We start from the raw sequence: 21715 nt of genomic DNA on the forward strand, positions 1-21715 counted from the left end.
CACATATAGTAAACAGATGCAATAAATAAGAATAAAGCAACTTATTAGGTTCAACACTTATTTAACTTGATGACAACAATAACACCTCATTGATCGTCGATCCCCTTCCAAAATATTCTAAATTATAGGGAATACTACACGAGTGACCAATAGGTAGCTACCATTTATCTTACATTGTGTTGTTTTAAAACGAATCAGACAAGCGAAACTTTTAAAAGAGTTGTATCTAACGGGCATAAATATTTGATTCTATTTTTTACATATCCTCCCAATTTCACAAAACATTGTAAGCCTAGTTTTACACGTAAACATAAATCTACGACTAAACCAAATTGTTTTATTACTGCTAAGAGTACAACAACTATAGTTAGAAATATACTCCTGTCACGGGGATTCTATAATACCCGTAACTGAATAAAACACGATTGTCCAAATATCTCTCCTAACTGTATATCTATTAGATCTCTCTGTAACAGGCAGTATATACCCGCTTTGGCTCGTCTAGGTATGATCAGATATACGATCTTATATAAAGTATATATTATTATAGCACGTTTAGTTCACTAGAAAACACAACAAAAACACAATACACTTTGGAATCTGTATTAACCTACGCTGACAAATGTACAGCCGCAGTAGTTAATTAATAACAACAATAATAACAACCCAGAACTGATCACTTAATTAGTTAATCTCTAGGTGTCTAGTTTACACAATATGCTAATCACTTCACCGTAACACAACACCCACACGTGTGATAATTGAGAAACGCTTCTAGGGGAACTTAATTAATAAAGGAATTACAACACTATTCCTAACTGGTTAATTTTTAATTAACCCTTAACTACTCATTCAGTAACCTTGTAACACAGAATTAATACTAGTACCTATCACAATAAAGACAATAACCTACAGTTTACCTAGGTCTTCTAGGATGACTGGCTAAGCTTTATATTACCAAATACTCGTATAATGTTAGAACAAAAGTCTACGATTTACTTCGTCAGATGACCGAAGACACTGTCTAAAGAATATTGGTATAATACAGTATTAAAATATTTAAAGTCACATCAATCACATCAAGGTTATACACAGAGCAGAAAATATATATTTACCAAAGTCCCGTCTGAACTAATATAGATCGTTCAGTGGACGACGTCCGTGATCCCCTGGAGCCTTCCTAGTTCTCCTCGATATATCTAAAACACTAGCTATTTATTATAAAATCAGAATATCGCCTGGGGGTACAAGGCGGTCCTCCCCCTATCAAGTGATATATCCCCAACTCCCAGAGACGCATTTTTCTCTTTGATCGCCAGACTTACTGACGCCTTGGTCGCCAAAATCACGGTCGTCGAAACCGCACTAGCAGAGGTATTACGTAACTACTCGCCACATGGCCTCCACACCTGCTCTGGGTGTGTATTAGGCGTACCGATCGAGGACCGTCGCGCAGAAGTATTACGTAACAAGTTGCCCACATGGCTAAGTGCAATTTGGAACTGCACACGGCCTTCTAAAACAATTAATATCGCCACAGGCGAAAACAAAATTAAGTGCATGTACCGTCACACACATATTTAATTTCCTTATCCTTAAAATAATTCATCTTCCGCAATGATGTAATATTCTGCGTGAAATAGATGCGATGTAATTTTATGCTAGTCGCAGACGTAAACTTACGATGTTGGCTTCAGGTTAGATAATGACTAGTTAATGACGTATGATATCGGCCTTATCGTGTGAAGGTAAGAATGGACATGATAAAGCCGATGTCTAGTTATTATTTTTATCCTGTTGTCCGTAATAATTAAGTGGAAAATCTATTATATCAGCAACATTGTACGATGATCTAGAGATCAAATGAGCAATTCTTTTAATGTAGCTTGCAGATGACGTCATCTGTGTGACGTCAAATGTCATAATCTGCTAGTATAGTACGTTTATGACTGCTTTAATCGGTCATCATATCGGCCAATAGAAACAGTGGTTACAGGATAAACAAATTCAAACGTCTTTTTCAACTAAAACTTAATTACAGCCCTTTCGCTTGTCGCTAACTTAAGCGTCACAAACTAATCAGTTTCATACGTCACAGATCAATCAATTTCAATGGGTTTTGTTTTCATTGGATGGCATGGCTGTCGCAAAAGGGTCATCACCTAGGAACAGCCCACCGTATGTATTATTAGTATGTGTTGTCATAAATTAAGAATGGTGTTCTCGGTGTGAAAGAAAAATACTTTACACAGATAAAAAAAAAAAAGTGAAAAAACGAAAAAACAATAGGCTACAAATAGTCAAACTAAAAACACTAAAAGTATACAGTTATGTATTTTAAGTGAAATCACTGAAATTTACCTCAGGCTATTTGTGTTTAGTTTCAGAAATGGACTGGAGACAAAAGAATACGAAACTTCCTTCAGACTTGCAGGAAGAAGTACCTATCTCAGAATCGATCTCGATGCCATTCTACATAATGTCAGGACTCTACAAAATCGGTGTTCCCCGAATACGGGTAAGGCACTTGTTACGTTGAAGACTTTCACTTTATGTATATAATACATAGGCCTATTTAACGTACTCGTGCTTTGATTTGTTCTACAAGTTAATGATTTTATAAAACTAAGTGTAGAAAGTTAAAGTTTGTTTTGTTTAATTAACGACACCACTAGATCATACTGGCTATTGGATGTCAAACAGAGACTGGATAGCACATACCACGGTCTTTGATATACCATTCTTGGTACACTGGCTGGAACGAGATGGGCCTATCAATGGGGAACTAATAACAAAAATCAGACTTTCCCCTAATCGAGTTATTAGTGGCAATAGTGGGAGAGATCACAATGCTGTGGCCTTACACCCATTCACACCCATATTGAGTCGTTAAAAATCGCTCTGGTTTGGAGCCGGTACCGGTATGTGAACCGAGTACCTACCAGTTAGCCATAAGCCATAAGCCACTTTTTTTAAAAGGGTAATTTGAGTTTGTCGAAGGCGAAATTATGAGCCGAGCTGCCAGGAGGGAGATCTGTAGGAGGATTTGGGGGGGGGGGGGGGGGGGGGGGGGGGTATGCTCCCTGGAAAACTTTGAAATAAACATGCTCAAAGACGCTTTTTTAAAGGGCAATTTAGTGTTATATATTGTGGATAATGAATTGAAAAAACCCACAATAATAATTGAAAAACTAATAGCCTAATAAAGTAATTAAAAGGTGCATTCCAAACGGACTGGTGGGGGTGGAGATGGGGAATGATCACGTGATCTCTATGACCCCCCCCCCCCCCCCCCCCCCCCCCCTTCCCGCTGGATCCACCGCCGGCACAATTCGCATAGTAAGTGGACGGTCTAGCTACTGTATCTGTTTTCGCCGAGTTAGATTGATATGGGTGACACGTTAATACGATTACAGTGAACGTGTTTCTAAACGCTGACCGACAATGTACACGTGTATTTATCAATGAAATTTCCGTCTGAACTTGATATACGAAAAAGGTTATACGAAATGATTCGAGTGAATTACGAAGTATGCCGGAAACTCATTTCAATATAAAATTTTATATAAAATTCGTTTCAAGACGAAAAACCCCACACGAAAACGTGATGGTATAGCCATAAAATATGTTTATACTAGTATACAATCCAGAGTTTATTACTGCACTTTTCCCCCTGTTTTTTTAACATTGAAACAGACCAACAAGTTCGCCTATTGCATAAATAGTCTCGCCCGATAATTAAATTGTTATTTATAGATGGAATGTCACCTGGACATGGGAGTCCACGCTAATTTTAATCAGATTGCACCTATTCCAAAGTATACTAAATTGATACACGGTCGATCTAGGATCGATCCCTGTCTGTGATATTTCTCGCTTCAGCCAGTGCACCACGACTGGTATATCAAAATCCGTGATGTGTACTATCGTGTCTGTTGGATGGTGCATATGTCAAATTACCAAATGTTTGACATCCAATAGTCGATTAATAAATCGATGTGTTTTACTGCCTTTAGTGGTGTCATTAAACAAAACAAACTTTAACTGGTTAATTAATTGACACATATATAGAGAATATTTCATGTTTTTTGTCAAATATGATTTATATCTCATCGAGTGAAGTTGCAATCATATCTCACGAGTCGCTCTTGCGCGACGAGTGTGATATAATTGCCAACTTCACGAGATGAGATATAAATCATATTTGACAAAAAAACATGAACTTTTCTATTAAATTTTATTATATAACTTTTGACATTTTACCTTTATTTTTAAAATGCCAGCAGAAAAATAGTACCGGCTTTTTTACAATGAAGATAACACTTTCTACAGTGACGGTAACACATTTTAGAGTAAAATAGTGAAATTTTCACTCTAAACTGTGTTATCGTCACTGTGTGACTGATAACACTTTTATTCTACTGATACTTTAAGATATTTCACTAAATGTTATATAATACAAAAATATATCCATTATACTTACAGACGTGATAGCTGTGATAAAGGGTAACGCATACGGCCACGGCAGCGCCCAGGTAGCCAAACACCTAGAGGCTAACGGTGTCAATCATTTTGCCGTCGTCACACCCGGAGAAGGCGTCATTCTGAGAAAATCCAAAGTCGCCGGGTCTATACAGGTTTCTATCGATATATTAAATTGGTTTTAGTCTCCACTTATTAGCATGTCAAAAACATACCTGTGTTCAGCAATGGTGTTAGCACTTAAATAAATTTAGCCTATTAATAGTAAGTGTAGAATATTGAAAATTACAGCTTTAAACAATTATATATATATATATATATTTGTTGTTGTTTTTTGTTTTTTTTTTACCGTACAGTCTCCCATTTTTGTAGGGGATGGGGTGGGGGGGGGGGGGGGGGGGGGGGGTGATAGTGGCCGGGCTGATTTTTGCCCGAATTAAACGAAAATGTACATAATTATTGTAGGTAGAATGATGAAAATACACGATGAAAAGGTTTCAGGGCAACTAATTTTCCCGAATGTCTCAAGCATTTTTGCCCGAATGTGAAGATTTACTGCAGCACTAGGCGTGCGTGCGTATGTGTGGATTTATTCCCGACCCCCCCCCCCCCCCCCACCCCCCGTCTAGTGCGCTTATGACAATCCCAACACATTGAATGTTTGTTCGTTGTAAATATTTATTTAATGTTATTTGCTAAATACTGTGCAATGTTATATGTATATTGCCATGTGACACTTCAATAAACCACCACCAATTGATCACTTAATAATTATTACAATGAAATGTACCCGAATGTCTGACTGATATTTCAAACATTGATTTTTGAAAACAAAACATACATGTATATTCCGACCAACAAAGCAATGGAAGTAAAGTTTTCATTTTACTGTCACAGGGCCCCGTTCCATGAAGCGATCTTAGCGCTAAGATCACCTTAAGTGCATATAAGGACGTAAGTTATTTAAAATATATTTATCCTAGATGGGCTATTGAGAGTTCACATTTTGATTTTATTCCGTGGTACTTGTTGCTGAGGGCTTTTTTTGGTCTATTTTGAACAATGCTAGTGTTTAGGAAATGCTGTGGAAGAAGATATACAGCAACAGATGACACACAATCTCATACCGACCGTGGCAAATGTCGAGTTCCTTAATGCGTGGGCCAGGGCCAAAACGGAAATGAACAACGAAAATGGCGTATGTAACAAAATGTATAGTCTTACTATTGAAATGTAAAATTTATAGATTTCTTTTCTTATTCGGTTAAACTTATTATGAGTAAATATAATTTATCTTATCAGCACTAAATCTCTCTCTCTCTCTCTCTCTCTCTCTCTCTCTCTCTCTCTCTCTCTCTCTATATATATATATATATATATATATATATATATACTCTTCAAAAAAAGAAACGCAAAAGGGTACAAATGGGTTATAACTCCGATTTTATGTTTCCTACCGGTTCATGCTTTGTGAATATAAGGTCATTGCATGTCCCAAACACATTCCCACGGTTACATTCGATAAAACGCAGCTACTGTACAATAAAGTTCCAAAATGTGAATATTCGCAAAAACGCAGCCACGTGCAAACCATGTCACCACTGCACGTGCGTTGTCTGCACGTGCAACATGAACACCGACAGTATAAAAGTGCAGGGTGTTCGCTTGCCTGGCCTCTGTATCTGGCCGACAGTTGACAATCCAGGACATGCTACGTCTCAGTGAACCGCAGAGAAACAATGCCATCGGCCGACTAGACGCAGGCGAATCCAGAACGGCCGTTGCTAGGGCATTCCATGTGTCCCCAAGCACCATCTCCAGACTGTGGGACCGTTACCAGCAACATGGATCAACACGTGACCTCCCTAGATCCGGTCGACCACGGGTCACTACCCCCGGGCAGGACCGCTACATCCGGGTACGCCACCTTCGGGAACGATTGACTACTGCCACCTCCAGAGCCGCAGCAATACTAGGTTTGCGCAGGATATCCGACCAGACCGTACGGAACCACCTACGTGAGGTAGGAATTCGTGCCAGCCGTCCAGTTCGAGGTGTCATCTTAACACCACAACACCGTCGACTCCGACTGCAGTGGTGCCAGATTCATCCACAATGGCCTCAACTGCGATGGAGACAGGTGTGGTTCAGTGACGAGTCCCGATTTCTGCTCCGACGTCATGATGGAAGATGTCGCGTGTATAGGCGTCGTGGTGAACGTTATGCGGCAAACTGCGTGCAGGAAGTGGACAGATTCGGCGGGGGTAGTGTCATGGTGTGGGCAGCCATCTCACACACTGGCAGAACTGACCTGGTCCACGTGCAGGGCAACCTGAATGCACAGGGCTACATTGACCAGATCCTCCGGCCACACATCGTTCCAGTTATGGCCAACGCCAACGCAGTGTTCCAACATGACAACGCCAGGCCTCACACAGCACGTCTCACAACGGCTTTCCTACAGAACAACAACATTAATGTCCTTCCTTGGCCATCGATATCACCGGATTTGAACCCAACTGAGCATCTATGGGACGAGTTGGACCGACGCCTCCGACAGCGACAACCACAGCCCCAGACCCTGCCCGAGCTGGCAGCAGCCTTGCAGGCCGAGTGGGCCACCATCCCCCGGGACGTCATCCGTACTCTGGTTGCTTCAATGGGCAGGCGGTGCCAGGCAGTTGTCAACACACGCGGAGGCCACACCCGGTATTGACTCCAGATGACCTTGACCTTGGTGGTGTGTCCTATCACTTACTCACAATGGACTAGATTGAATTGTGAACAATCCTGCAACATTTGGTAATTATCGGACTCACCATTCAATAATTAAATCAATTCTCCAAATGTTACTACAATGTGGTTTTGCGTTTCTTCTTTTGAAGAGTATATATATATATATATATATATATATATATCTGTGTGTGACTGTGCGTGGTTGTGCGCATTTTCATAAATCAAGGCTAATATTCGTTCCTCGTATTCAGCCTTGATACATGTCGTTAAGAAATCGTGCCACAAAATGCTTAAATATCATCTGATTGCAACGAATCGCAACGCTCCTTATAGATTCCCTTGTTATTGTAAACACAGATGGCAGCGTCAGCGTCCATGGAAACGTGTCGTGTTTGTCACGAAATGTTAAAAAAAAGGTTTCGGCGGTTAATTTTTTATATTGCTTTCAAGATTGTCACATGTTACCGATGCTGTGATTGGTCAGCGATGTCATCGTGTAAGGGACATAATCGGTACACAAATTTTCTTCCAATAGAGGGCGCTAGCAGTGGATATCGGTAATCTTGACTACATGTATCAAGGCTGAATACGAGGAACGAATATTAGCCTTGATTTATGAAGATGGGTTGTGCGCGTCGGAGTGTGAGGAGAGGAAGTGAACGTGTGGCTTTAGCAGTACATGGCATTACAAATAACGAAGAGACTTTTGAGTTGATTTTTAGACAATAATATTACATATATCACGTTTTATCATACTGTGTATGATGATTTATACAGGATGCTGTTCGGCCAGTGGTTATCAAAGTGGACACGGGGATGTCTAGGAATGGTTGTCAGCCGAAGGAACTCCAGACTCTGTTAAAGGTAATCGTGTCTATAAATACATGTGGTTAGAAACTAGTTGTTTCATCGAAAACTCCCTTGTGACTCATATATTTGATATACTGCAAGGGAGGAAGGAAATGTTTTACTTAAGGACGCACTCAACACATTTTATTTACGGTTATATGGTGTCGGACATATGGTTAAGGACCACATATATTGAGAGAGGAAACCCTCTGTCGCCACTTCATTGGCTTCTCTTTTCGATTAGTAGCAAGGGATCTTTTATATGCACCATCCCACAGACTGGATAGTACATACCACAGCCTTTGTTACACCAGTTGTGGAGCACTGGCTGGAATGAGAAATAGCCCAATGGGCCCACCGACGGGAATCGATCCTAGATCGATTGTGCATCAGGCGAACCCTATACCACTGAGCTATGTCCCGCCCATTATACTGTAAGGAAGGAAATGTTTTATTTAACGATGCACTCAACACATTTTATTCACGGTTATATGGTGTCGGACATATGGTTAAGGACTACGCAGATACTGAGAGAGGAAACCCGCTGTCTCCACTTCATGGGCTACTATTTTCGATTGGCAGCAAGGGATCTTTTACATGCACCATCTCACAGACTGGATAGAACATACCACAGCCTTTGTTACACCAAGTGTGGAGCACTGGCTGGAACGAGAAATAGCCCAATGGGCCCACCGACGGGAATCGATCCTAGATCGATCGTGCATCAGGCGAGCCCTATACGACTGAGGTATGTCCCGTCCATTATACTGTAAGGAATCATAACGTTATAACATGAGAATTAGTGCAATAGTTTTAGATTGACTTCTATTTGGCCATTGTTTGACACTCAACAGCCGATGTATTTTTCGTGCTGGGAGTCGTTAAACATCTATTCTATCTATGGGTCTAAATATTCGGCATCCAATAGCCAATGACTAATACATCAATCTGCTCTAATGTCAATCTGACTAAAATCTGCTTCACTGGTTAACTAATACCAGTAGTGCGGAGTTCAACCAGATTGGATGTAATGGTATCGTTAAATAACACAGACGTAGGTCATAGCCTTTAACATTATGGAACTCAAATATTTGATGGGGTGGCTCATGTTTCTGACCCATGTATATAGCAGGCATGCGTGCAAGCTGAGTGGGGGGGGGGGGGGGGGGGGGGGGGGAGGCGAGGGTCCACCGCATTCAAAGCAATTTTTTTTTTAAATATATTTTCTGGGGAACTTGAACCACCCTAGAAACTTTGCTCGCCACAACCTAGACCTCCCATCTTGGGCAGCTGGAATATTTTGGTATGCTACAGCCCCCTCTTGTATACTTTCCCTACACATGTACCTAATATATAAAGTGGTTTTAGAGTTTCGGAGACCGTTTGTGTTGTGTTACAGGTGTGTGAAGACAAGGACATCCCAGTGCACAGTGTGATGACGCACTTCGCCCAGGCCTGGGAGGATCACCAGTTCACACAGAAACAGCTGGACGCCTTCCTCAGTGTCACAGACTGCATCAAGTAAACGTCGTTTTTAAATACGTTATAAATCAAAGACGAAATTAACCTTCAACAACAACAGCTACAACAGAGGCTAGTTTATGATCAGAGAAGAAAATAACCTGGAACCCCTCAATCCCTCTCCCCCTAAAAAAACACAAACAAATAAAAAATCCCAACAAAAACAACAATAAAAAAAAAAAAAAAAAAAAAAAAAAAAAAAAAAAAATCAAAACAAAACAAACACCACCACCACCACCCCTTCCTACCCCCCAACCCCTCATATCAAAACACACACTCACAGTAAGTAGCTTTACAGGGGTATAAAAAGTAGATAGTTATTGTGAGATTTTCATCAAAGAATATGGACAAGCACGGGTTCCGGGGTGGGGAGTGTCACCAAAATCATAAACCCCAGTAACCTCCAGAAGTCAGAAGAAATGGACGTTCTGTTGCCTATCTCGACTCTTTCAGTAACTGGCTTCGTTCCTGTACAGTACAAGTCTTCATAGTTTGTTTTTGGCGTCTTATCTTTAACAGAAATAAAGACATCAAGCGACACGTGGCCAACTCTGCTGCCATCATAAATGGATTCGGAACGAACCTTGACTTCGTTAGACCGGGCATCTGTATGTACGGACAGCCACCAGGTGATGGGCTATAATATTCACCTTTCAAAATACAACATACATTTACTTTGTTTTGTTTAATGACACCCCGAGAGCACATTGATTAATTAATCACAGGCTCTTTGATGTCAACATTTGAAAATTCCAACGCATATGCTTCAGAGGAAACGTGATAAATCTTTTATATGCATTTTCCCTCAGACCGGACAGCACCATGGCCTTTGATATATACCAGTTGGGACATACTTTTAAAGTACATTCTTCAAATGTACCCACACCAAAAGTTAAAGTCAAACTTTGTTTTGTTTAACGACACCGCCAGAGCACATTGACTTATTAATCATCGGCTATTGGATGCTAAACATTTGGTAATTCTGTCTGCCCACACCACTGTCTAAAGTTATTATATTTAAACAGTTTGTTTTGTTTAACGACACAACTAGAGCACATTGATTTATTACTGATCGGCTATTGGATGTCAAACATTTGGTAATTTTGGTACATAGTCTAAGAGAGGAAACCCGTTACATTTTTTCCATTAATAGCAAGGGATCTTTTATATGTACGATCCCACATACAGGATAGTACATAGCACGGCCTTTGATATACCAGTCGTGGTGCACTAGCTGGAAGAGAAATAGCCCAATGGGCCCACCGACGTGGATCGATCCCAAATCGACCGCGCATCAAACGAGCACTGTACCACTGGACTACGTCCCGCCCCTTTATTATCTTTAAATGAATCATATACGTTTTTACCACTGAGAACGGCAAGTGGGGTTTTCCCCCGACTGAGATACTTGTATCGTAGGGTCGAAACGCCTCAGTGAACCCATTTTATTTCTCCTGTCCCAACTTATGCTCAATGTCTAGTATATAAAAGACCACGGTATGTACTGTCCTATGTGTAAAGGTACATGTTTTAATCTTATTTATATTAATCGTGCTCATTCTTTCCAGTAAAATACGCATTACAAGCTCACCTAAACTGAATAACTTATGAGTTGCACTAAGTGTAGATGTATCCGTGTTTCAGACACCAATGAGGAGAGTATGTCTAAAATCCGGGCGCTGGGTCTCCGTCCTACGATATCGTGGATTGCCCACCCTAGTCTAGTGAAATCGCTAGATCCAGGAACATATGTAGGGTATGACAAGACCTACAGGTGTGTAACCAGTACATGCTCACTAGGGGAAAAAAGCAACGTTAAACTTATGAGTGAATGAGTGAGTGAGTGAATGACTGAATGAATGGATGAACGAATGAATGAATGAACGACTGAGGGAATGAATGTTTAAGGACACCCAGATATGAAATATATATAGGTTATTTGAGGATGAAAAAGGTAAGTATAAAACGACGACAAAGATTACTATTAACAGTGGCGGATCCAGAAAATCCATTTAGGGAGGGGCAGTGACATGAGGTGGAATGCCAAGGGAATTTTGGGGGAGGTTTGGAGGGGGGTCGTAAAAAAATGAAAATTAATATATAATAAAATTATAACTATAGCAAAATTTGGTGGTGGTGGGGGGGGGGGGGTGGCTCTAATATACCTCTTTATGATTGTAGCTTCTTTTGGGGTTTTGTATTAGTAGCGCTTACGGCAATTGAATTAAAATTAGCTCCACTGGTTAATTACTATTACCTGTGGATCTAACAGCACCCCGTTGGAGCTCATGTCCAGTTGACCTTTCATTCGACCAATCAAAACCTTACTTGCAAAATCATGCCAGTGATTTGAAAAGAATTTGAAAACATTCGGGATTATGCTGAGGGTTTACGAAATGATTCGGGTTAATTACGAAGTATGCAGGAAACTAATTTCAATATAAAATTTTATATAAAATTCGTTTCAAGACGAAAAAGAAAAACCGTGATGGTATAGCCATAAAATCTGTTCATACTAGTATACAATCCAGAGTTTATTACTGCACTTTTCCCCCTGTTTTTAATGTTGAAATAGACCAACAAGTTCACCTATTGCATAAATAGTCTCGTCCGATATTTTTAGAATTTGTATGCTCCCGAATAACGCTATAAAAGGCGAAATGTAATTGATCGATATTTAAATTGTTATTTATAGATGAAATGTCACCTGAACATGGGAGTCCGTCCACGCAATGCTGTTAGATCTACTGTAGACCAGTAGATCTAATTTTAATCAGATTGCGCTTACGGCAGTCTTAATAAATTATATCACTCCAGTTTTAGATTACGTCTATTAATATCTATGCTATACTAAAATCGCAAGTATTTTCACTGAACTGCTTCTTATAAACTAGATGCGCAACGAAGGAGACCATCGCCACGTTCAGTCTAGGATATGCTGATGGCTTCAGGAGATGTCTCTCTGGCAAATATCATTTCACTGATCCAAAAGGTATAGTCACACATTTATCGTTATGCCTAGAGTCGAACAGTATATACCATATCTGATAACCTTTTGTCACACTGTATTGAAGTAATTGTCCAGAGGTTATGACAAACGGATCCTTTTTAATGACTAAAAAGTACATATAAACGATACCAGTTGGGACATACTTTTTAAAGTACATTATTTCAAATGTACCCACACCAAAAGTTACAGTTAAACTTTGTTTTGTTTAACAACAACACTAGAGCACATTGATTAATTAATCATCGGCTACTGGATATCAAACATTTGGTATTTCTGACTCGTAGTCATCAGACAAAACCTGCTACATCTTAATGCACCAAGGGATCTTTTATATGCACTTAGTCACAGACAGAAAAGCACATACCACGGCCTTTGACCAGTTGTGGTGCACTGGCTGGAACGAGAAAACCTCCCAATTACTTGAATGGACTGAGCTAAATCCCGCCCCTATCTGTAATATAGTTACTTGTACTTACAAATGTTGTGTTCGCACTGCCTGCCTCCTATACGATTCACGGACAGTATGCTTCGATTAATCTCTAAAACTAATTTTGCAACAAGGAATGAAGTGTAGGAAGATCAGCGAAAGCTTGAAATATTGCTTGATTTCATATCTGGACGGTCCCAAACAATGATGGATCATTGATCTAGGGGTAATGCTGGTTTTATTTGTCGCAACTGCAGGTGATAAAACGGTGAATCAAACCAACTGGAAGAATATACATAATATACGTACGTCAGAAACTAGTCTGCTGAATAATAGAGAGACGCTTCACAACACGTTTGTTGCTGTTGCTTTAGGGTGTATACCACCAAATCAAATCCCATAGACGACAGCTACTATTGTCGTGGCTAAAACTACCTGCATCGTGTCAATGGGCATGTACACCACGAATATAAATGCTACCACCCCTCTCTTAAAGTAAATCAGAAAACAATCGGTCGTTAAGCTGCTCATTTTAGATAGCGAGTAGCCTCTATGATACCCGAGTTCCGCACAAAATGTTAGTATTTTATTTTACAGGTACCCCATACATGTTTCAAACACAAGGCTACTTGACACAGTGGTACCATGTTTCATACAGAAATTTCCTGATCTCATTCAAGGACTTTTCAAGGGTTTTTAAAGGTTTTTTCTTATGAAATTCAAGGACATTTTACCTCTCAAATATTCATAAAAAACATTTTCTGTATGTGAGAAAATACACTTTTAATGGGAAGTTCATTAAGAATACTGCAACACTGTTACAATACAACTAAACAAAGCAAGCATTAGTTGGACACAAAAAATCTCAGTGAGGATAACCAATGTCATGCTAATAGGCAAACAGGCAAATTGTTCAACCCTTCAGAGCAGAAAGTTTATCATTCAGTTTTTCCTCAACTGCTATGAGATCGTTCTTTTTGTCCACAACAGTGCGCCTGAATGCATTTGACTTAGTCACAAACAACATATTGCCAGTATGATAAATACACTTGTTGCACAGCGAGCAAGACGCTTTATGTCGGTCACATTTGTGTTCTCTGACCCAAGGCAACTGGGTCAGCCATATCCGATTAAACACGCACTTGCCCATGATCACAATTCAAAGACAAATACTTCCACAAAAGCACAGCCACTTAACGTGTTCGCTGATGCGAGCGGCCATTTGCAATATAACGAAGCTTGACGATCACGAAAATATACGAACGAACTTGTAGACGCTACCGGAACCGTACGAAAGTTACCGAAGCCACCGAATCAACAGTAAATGAACCGCATTCGTCAAAAATCATGTACGCTCTCGCCGCTAATATTTTAAATTGTTACTATCTTTATTGAAATAACTATTTTCAAGCACAACATACAGGAATTCAAGGACTTTTCAATTACTTTTAGGACTTTTCATGATATTCTGCAGTTTTCAAGTACTTTTCAAGGTTAATTTCAAATTTATGGACTTTTCAAGACAGGGCTTGAAATTCCAGTACTTTTCAAGCCTGTGCGAACCTTGGGTACTAGATGAACTAAAATAGCATACATTTTTTTGCCAAGATCACTAATTATTTTTTACAACAAACACACTTACATTTATGACTTAGGGTATTAACTACTCTATCAAAAGTTGGGTACACCGCGAACATTGACCCAACCGGAAGTTATTTGGTTTAGTACTACCTATAAAGGGGCAGGCTCAAAGTTGACAAAACATGACCAAAAAACATACTTCCGTTAGTAACTAGAGATCTTTTATATGCATCATCCCACAGACAGGGTAGCACATACCACGGTCTTTGATATATCAGTTGTGGAGCACTGGCTGGAACAAGAAATTGCCGAGTGGGCCCTCCGGCGAGGATCGATCCCAGACCGACCGCACATCAGGCGAGCTATTTACCATTGGGCTACGTCCCGCCCCTACTATTGATAATTACACCGTTTCGAGAAGATATCAAATGGATTGAATAGACTTCTGCTTTTTGGGTTGTAAATAAAAAAAAGTCGTTTACAAAAATATATTTGGTGCAGATTTTTCATGAAAAAATCGTTGTTTTTTTCCCCCTAACTTTTTATATTAGTAGAACCTCGTTAATCCCCACGGTATGGTTTTTATTCAAGTGTCCGGTTTAACGAATTTCCGCAGTACAGTTTTACCAGTGACATTTTGTCTTAATTTTATTAATTATATTTTATAAAGGCAAACAACAATATTAACAAAACGGTATAATAGATCAGTGAAACCATGTCATTCTCACGTTAAAGGAAAACTATCGAACAAAGAATCAACCAGAGGCGGATCGCAATATTTTGAGACAGTTGTAATTTTATTATATATTAATTTTCATTCCCCCCTCCAAACCTCCCCCTAAGTTGCCTTGGCATTCCTCCTCGTGTCATTGCCTCCCCCCCCCCCCCCCCCAAATGGATTTTTTCTGGATCCGCCACTGCTAACAATTAAACATACTCAAGAGGTGTGAGACCTAACCTTTTGCAGCAATTTTAGCACGCTAGTGGCTTTCTGGCGTTTACGGGTCATGACTGTATAGTGAGGTTTTTGGACAACTAGAGTCTGGATTATCGAGGTCTCACTGTAATCAGTTCTTTTTCATGCTGTCAAATTAGGATTTAGCATGCATCGGAAAATTTAGGGGGGCCCGGGCCTCTGCCCCTCCCCCTAGACCCGCATCTGGGCCTTAAGGCTGGCAGGTACTGGGTTCGCATCGCAGTGCCAAGGCTGGTGGTACCTGGTTGGCATAGCAGTACCCGGCCCAAATCCAGAGTGAGTTTTAAGAGCTCATTTAGATGTAAAGCCATTACACCATTTTCTCTTTCACTAACCATTAACCTCTTTCCCGATCTACTAAACCAAACGGCTGATGTGTTCGCCCTGAACAGCGTGTCTGCTCATTTAGACAGTAGTCAGGTTAACAAGTTATATACGAAACACCGTGATAATCCTCAGGGAAGAACTGCACCTGATGGCTGTGGATACTCCCATAATTATATTCCATTAACACTTATTCTAAACACACACTCACTGTAGCTATACATCTGGAAATTAAATAAGCACCATCTGAATTGTGTTGCAGTCAAAAAGAGATTGAAATAGTTGTCCATGCCAACAGAGTTTTAACCCGATGTTGATCTTTTACATATTCTGTATCTACCGAGATGGCGTGAATAAGTTACTTATGAGAAGCACATCGGTGTGATTCCAGCTCCATAGTTAACTACCATAGATGTTCATGCATATTTACAATTTTTGTCTTGTCTCCTAAAATAAACTAAATACTGATGTCACGACAGTGTCACTTGCTGTCAATCTTTTGCAATGTCCTTTGTATACAGAGAACATTAATTTCAGTTTTATATCCACAAACTGTTCACAATTGTCTGTGAAGACCATGCCACATAGTCCGAACTAGGCGGTGCTTCATCAATTTCCAGGTGTATAACGTATGTGTGCCCAGGACAACGTACTTGAACTTTAACTGGATATATAAAGAGGAAAATAAACTTTATCATCAACGCCACACCAAATCTAGGCGACAGGCATTCACCGTATGAAGGGGGATATGATGACTCTAAATATGATAATAATAATTAATATACTATTTTTGCAAGTTCCTCGTTAAATTAGCATATATTTAAAAATACATAGTAATCTGTGTTTGGCAAGACTTCCGAACGTTCCAGCATTCAGGCTTAGGTTTAGTGTTAAGGTTAGTGATAATATTAACATGCATCCTGCATTGTTCGGAAGTCTTTCGCTGGGTTTTTTATTTTTTATATTTTTTTATATATACTCTTCAAAAAAAGAAACGCAAAAGGGTACAAATGGGTTATAACTCCGATTTTATGTTTCCTACCGGTTCATGCTTTGTGAATATAAGGTCATTGCATGTCCCAAACACATTCCCACGGTTACATTCGATAAAACGCAGCTACTGTACAATAAAGTTCCAAAATGTGAATATTCGTAAAAACGCAGCCACGTGCAAACCATGTCACCACTGCACGTGCGTTGTCTACACGTGCAACATGAACACCGACAGTATAAAAGTGCAGGGTATTCGCTTGCCTGGCCTCTGTATCTGGCCGACAGTTGACAATCCAGGACATGCCACGTCTCAGTGAACCGCAGAGAAACAATGCCATCGGCCGACTAGACGCAGGCGAATCCAGAACGGCCGTTGCCAGGGCATTCCATGTGTCCCCAAGCACCATCTCCAGACTGTGGGACCGTTACCAGCAACATGGATCAACACGTGACCTCCCTAGATCCGGTCGACCACGGGTCACTACCCCCGGGCAGGACCGCTACATCCGGGTACGCCACCTTCGGGAACGATTGACTACTGCCACCTTCACAGCCGCAGCAATACCAGGTTTGCGCAGGATATCCGACCAGACCGTACGGAACCGCCTACGTGAGGTAGGAATTCGTGCCAGAAGTCCAGTTCGAGGTGTCATCTTAACACCACAACAACGTCGACTCCGACTGCAGTGGTGCCAGATTCATCGACAATGGCCTCAACTGCGATAGAGACAGGTGTGGTTCAGTGACGAGTCCCGATTTCTGCTCCGACGTCATGATGGAAGATGTCGCGTGTATAGGCGTCGTGGTGAACGTTATGCGGCAAACTGCGTGCAGGAAGTGGACAGATTCGGCGGGGGTAGTGTCATGGTGTGGGCAGCCATCTCACACACTGGCAGAACTGGCCTGGTCCACGTGCAGGGCAACCTGAATGCACAGGGCTACATTGACCAGATCCTCCGGCCACACATCGTTCCAGTTATGGCCAACGCCAACGCAGTGTTCCAACATGACAACGCCAGGCCTCACACAGCACGTCTACAACAACATTAATGTCCTTCCTTGGCCATCGATATCACCGGATTTGAACCCAATTGAGCATCTATGGGACGAGTTGGACCGACGCCTCCGACAGCGACAACCACAGCCCCAGACCCTGCCCGAGCTGGCAGCAGGCTTGCAGGCCGAGTGGGCCACCATCCCCCGGGACGTCATCCGTACTCTGGTTGCTTCAATGGGCAGGCGGTGCCAGGCAGTTGTCAACACACGCGGAGGCCACACCCGGTATTGACTCCAGATGACCTTGACCTTGGTGGTGTGTCCTATCACTTACTGACAATGGACTAGAGTGAATTGTGAACAATCCTGCAACATTTGGTAATTATCGGACTCACCATTCAATAATTAAATCAATTCTCCAAATGTTACGACAATGTGGTTTTGCGTTTCTTCTTTTGAAGAGTATACATAATTAGACACTTTTTTTTAATGAAATTATTATTTTGATATACTTACCTTTGTTTGACACCCAATAGCCGATCTCTAGTTTTGTGTACAAAAACCTTTTTTTTAAATTTTATTTTGCAGACACACTTCACCCGGTGGTTGGGAGAGTGTCCATGGACGCCGTGACGGTTCGGCTCAACAAGGCTGTCCCGCTGACGACGCCATTCTACGTCCTGCGAGACGACTACGACTCGTGTAACAGCGTGAGGCGGGTTGCCGCTCAGCTCGACACCGTGCCCTACGAGGTGCTTACTAGTCTGGACAGTCGGCTACCCCGCGTGTATGTGGCTGGGGGAGCCATCAAGTCCGTGGTGCGCTCATGACAACGGAGGAATATACGATTCGTGTGGAGAAGCAGAAGTCGGACGAACCAATATTATATCGCTCAATTTTTAATTAATATTATTTAATTTATATTTTTCTTTGTTATTAAAAGTTTTTTGTTTTTGTTTTTTTTGGAAAATGAGTTTTTTCTAAAAGAGTTTTTAAAAGTTAAAAAGAGGTACTCAGTGTTATGGTAATACATGGAGAATTAGGAAGATTGTATCTAGTCATAGGGCTTACAGGCCAAGTTACGAATGGTGACATTGGGGGGGGGGGGGGGGGGGGGGGGGGACTGGTTAGTGAGGGTTGGTGGAGGGTGTGTGGACGTGTTGAAGTAATCATATTATGCAAAACTGGTTATAGTTTTGCTTTGAAATGTATGTATAATCGAGGCTATCATACGAGAATGGTTGACAACACATTACGCACATCATATTTAAGATTAGAGAATTGTTCGAGATGTTGGTCCATGTGCCCTTTTCCTATTAGTCCCCTACTCACCCCTCAAATTTTTGTCTAGGTCTGCTCGTGTTGAAGACAAATACTGTGTACCAGTATTTGTTCAGTTGTAAAATCTGTAATCCTGAAAACACTGGACGAAAATTAATGTATACCAAACTAGTATAACATTAATCCTACAGTTTTTTAAAATGAAAGATCTGCAACCTTTGTTCGATGTACAATTATTTCAAAATCTTGTAACATTTATATAAATGGGGGCGGGACGTAGCCCAGTGGTACAGTGTTCGCTTGATGCGCGGTCGGTCTGGGATCGATTCCCGTATGTGGGCCCATTGGGCTATTTCTCGTTACAGTCAGTGCACCATGACTGGTATATCAAACGCCGTGGTATGTGCTATCCTGTCGATATAATGGTGCATATAAAACATCCCTTGCTACTAATGGAAAAGTGTAGCGGGTTTCCTCTCTAAGAGTATATGTCAAAATTACCAAATGTTTGACATCCAGTAGCCGATGATTAACAAATCAATGTGCTGTATTGGTGTCGCTCACACACACACACACACACACACACACACACACACACACACACATTTTATATATATTACGTCTTGGTTTAGATGTTTACAAGTATGTCATATATTTGTATTTACCTCTTGTTAAACACTGTATTGCAATTGTGTCAGAGTACTTGTTGAATAAATGAGCTTAACTTTATATCATTAGTGTTCGCTTCTTACATCTACGGAAGAATTTACAAAACCTGTTTGTTTTACACGCGTGTAGCTACATACAGTTACAAGCTTAAACACCTGCGTTTAAGAAATGCAGGCTTCGTAAATTCGGCTCAGTCTTTATAGTTATACACACAAAGAGTGAAACATAATATGCAGGAACAATATATACTCTTCAAAAAAAGAAACGCAAAAGGGTACAAATGGGTTATAACTCCGATTTTATGTTTCCTACCGGTTCATGCTTTGTGAATATAAGGTCATTGCATGTCCCAAACACATTCCCACGGTTACATTCGATAAAACGCAGCTACTGTACAATAAAGTTCCAAAATGTGAATATTCGCAAAAACGCAGCCACGTGCAAACCATGTCACCACTGCACGTGCGTTGTCTGCACGTGCAACATGAACACCAACAGTATAAAAGTGCAGGGTGTTCGCTTGCCTGGCCTCTGTATCTGGCCGACAGTTGACAATCCAGGACATGCCACGTCTCAGTGAACCGCAGAGAAACAATGCCATCGGCCGACTAGACGCAGGCGAATCCAGAACGGCCGTTGCCAGGGCATTCCATGTGTCCCCAAGCACCATCTCCAGACTGTGGGACCGTTACCAGCAACATGGATCAACACGTGACCTCCCTAGATCCGGTCGACCACGGGTCACTACCCCCGGGCAGGACCGCTACATCCGGGTACGCCACCTTCGGGAACGATTGACTACTGCCACCTCCACAGCCGCAGCAATACCAGGTTTGCGCAGGATATCCGACCAGACCGTACGGAACCGCCTACGTGAGGTAGGAATTCGTGCCAGACGTCCAGTTCCAGGTGTCATCTTAACACCACAACACCGTCGACTCCGACTGCAGTGGTGCCAGATTCATCGACAATGGCCTCAACTGTGATGGAGACCGGTGTGGTTCAGTGACGAGTACCGATTTCTGCTCCGACGTCATGATGGAAGATGTCGCGTGTATAGGCGTCGTGGTGAACGTTATGCGGCAAACTGCGTGCAGGAAGTGGACAGATTCGGCGGGGGTAGTGTCATGGTGTGGGCAGCCATCTCACACACTGGCAGAACTGACCTGGTCCACGTGCAGGGCATCCTGAATGCACAGGGCTACATTGACCAGATCCTCCGGCCACACATCGTTCCAGTTATGGCCAACGCCAACGCAGTGTTCCAACATGACAACGCCAGGCCTCACACAGCACGTCTCACAACGGCTTTCCTACAGAACAACAACATTAATGTCCTTCCTTGGCCATCGATATCACCGGATTTGAACCCAATTGAGCATCTATGGGACGAGTTGGACCGACGCCTCCGACAGCGACAACCACAGCCCCAGACCCTGCCCGAGCTGGCAGCAGCCTTGCAGGCCGAGTGGGCCACCATCCCCCGGGACGTCATCCGTACTCTGGTTGCTTCAATGAGCAGGCGGTGCCAGGCAGTTGTCAACACACGCGGAGGCCACACCCGGTATTGACTCCAGATGACCTTGACCTTGGTGGTGTGTCCTATCACTTACTCACAATGGACTAGAGTGAATTGTGAACAATCCTGCAACATTTGGTAATTATCGGACTCACTATTCAATAATTAAATCAATTCTCCAAATGTTACGACAATGTGGTTTTGCGTTTCTTCTTTTGAAGAGTATACATACGTGTTGTATAACCGGTTTAAGTCCGATTTTATTATATACTCCAAACATTAACAACGATGGCTTTGTTAATTTTATAATATGTCAATCGTCATAAACAATATTATATTATGTGGCATTTA

The 21715-nt window shown here is 41.5% G+C and overlaps 1 protein-coding gene across 1 annotated transcript; it reads left to right on the forward strand.

Annotated features, from left to right (window-relative positions):
* Positions 1-1959: 1959 nt before the first annotated feature.
* LOC121380198 (alanine racemase-like) lies at positions 1960-18849 on the forward strand. Its single transcript, XM_041509012.1, has 10 exons — positions 1960-2178; positions 2382-2518; positions 4486-4637; positions 5552-5680; positions 7996-8082; positions 9467-9588; positions 10108-10217; positions 11233-11362; positions 12483-12580; positions 18484-18849. Exons 1-10 carry the CDS (start codon positions 2138-2140, stop codon positions 18723-18725), a joined length of 1248 nt encoding a protein of 415 aa, XP_041364946.1. The 5' UTR covers positions 1960-2137; the 3' UTR covers positions 18726-18849.
* The last annotated feature ends 2866 nt before the right edge of the window (positions 18850-21715 follow it).

The sequence above is a fragment of the Gigantopelta aegis genome, chromosome 8 (genome assembly GCF_016097555.1).
Source record: "Gigantopelta aegis isolate Gae_Host chromosome 8, Gae_host_genome, whole genome shotgun sequence".
NCBI classification, from domain to species: domain Eukaryota; kingdom Metazoa; phylum Mollusca; class Gastropoda; order Neomphalida; family Peltospiridae; genus Gigantopelta; species Gigantopelta aegis.

Coding starts and splice junctions, on each gene's coding strand:
- LOC121380198 (XM_041509012.1), top strand. CDS start 2,138: ATGGCTGTCGCAAAAGGGTCATCACCTAGGAACAGCCCACC. Junction 10,218..11,232: donor TATGTACGGACAGCCACCAG/GTGATGGGCTAT, acceptor TCCGTGTTTCAG/ACACCAATGAGGAGAGTATG. Junction 12,581..18,483: donor TCATTTCACTGATCCAAAAG/GTATAGTCACAC, acceptor TTTATTTTGCAG/ACACACTTCACCCGGTGGTT.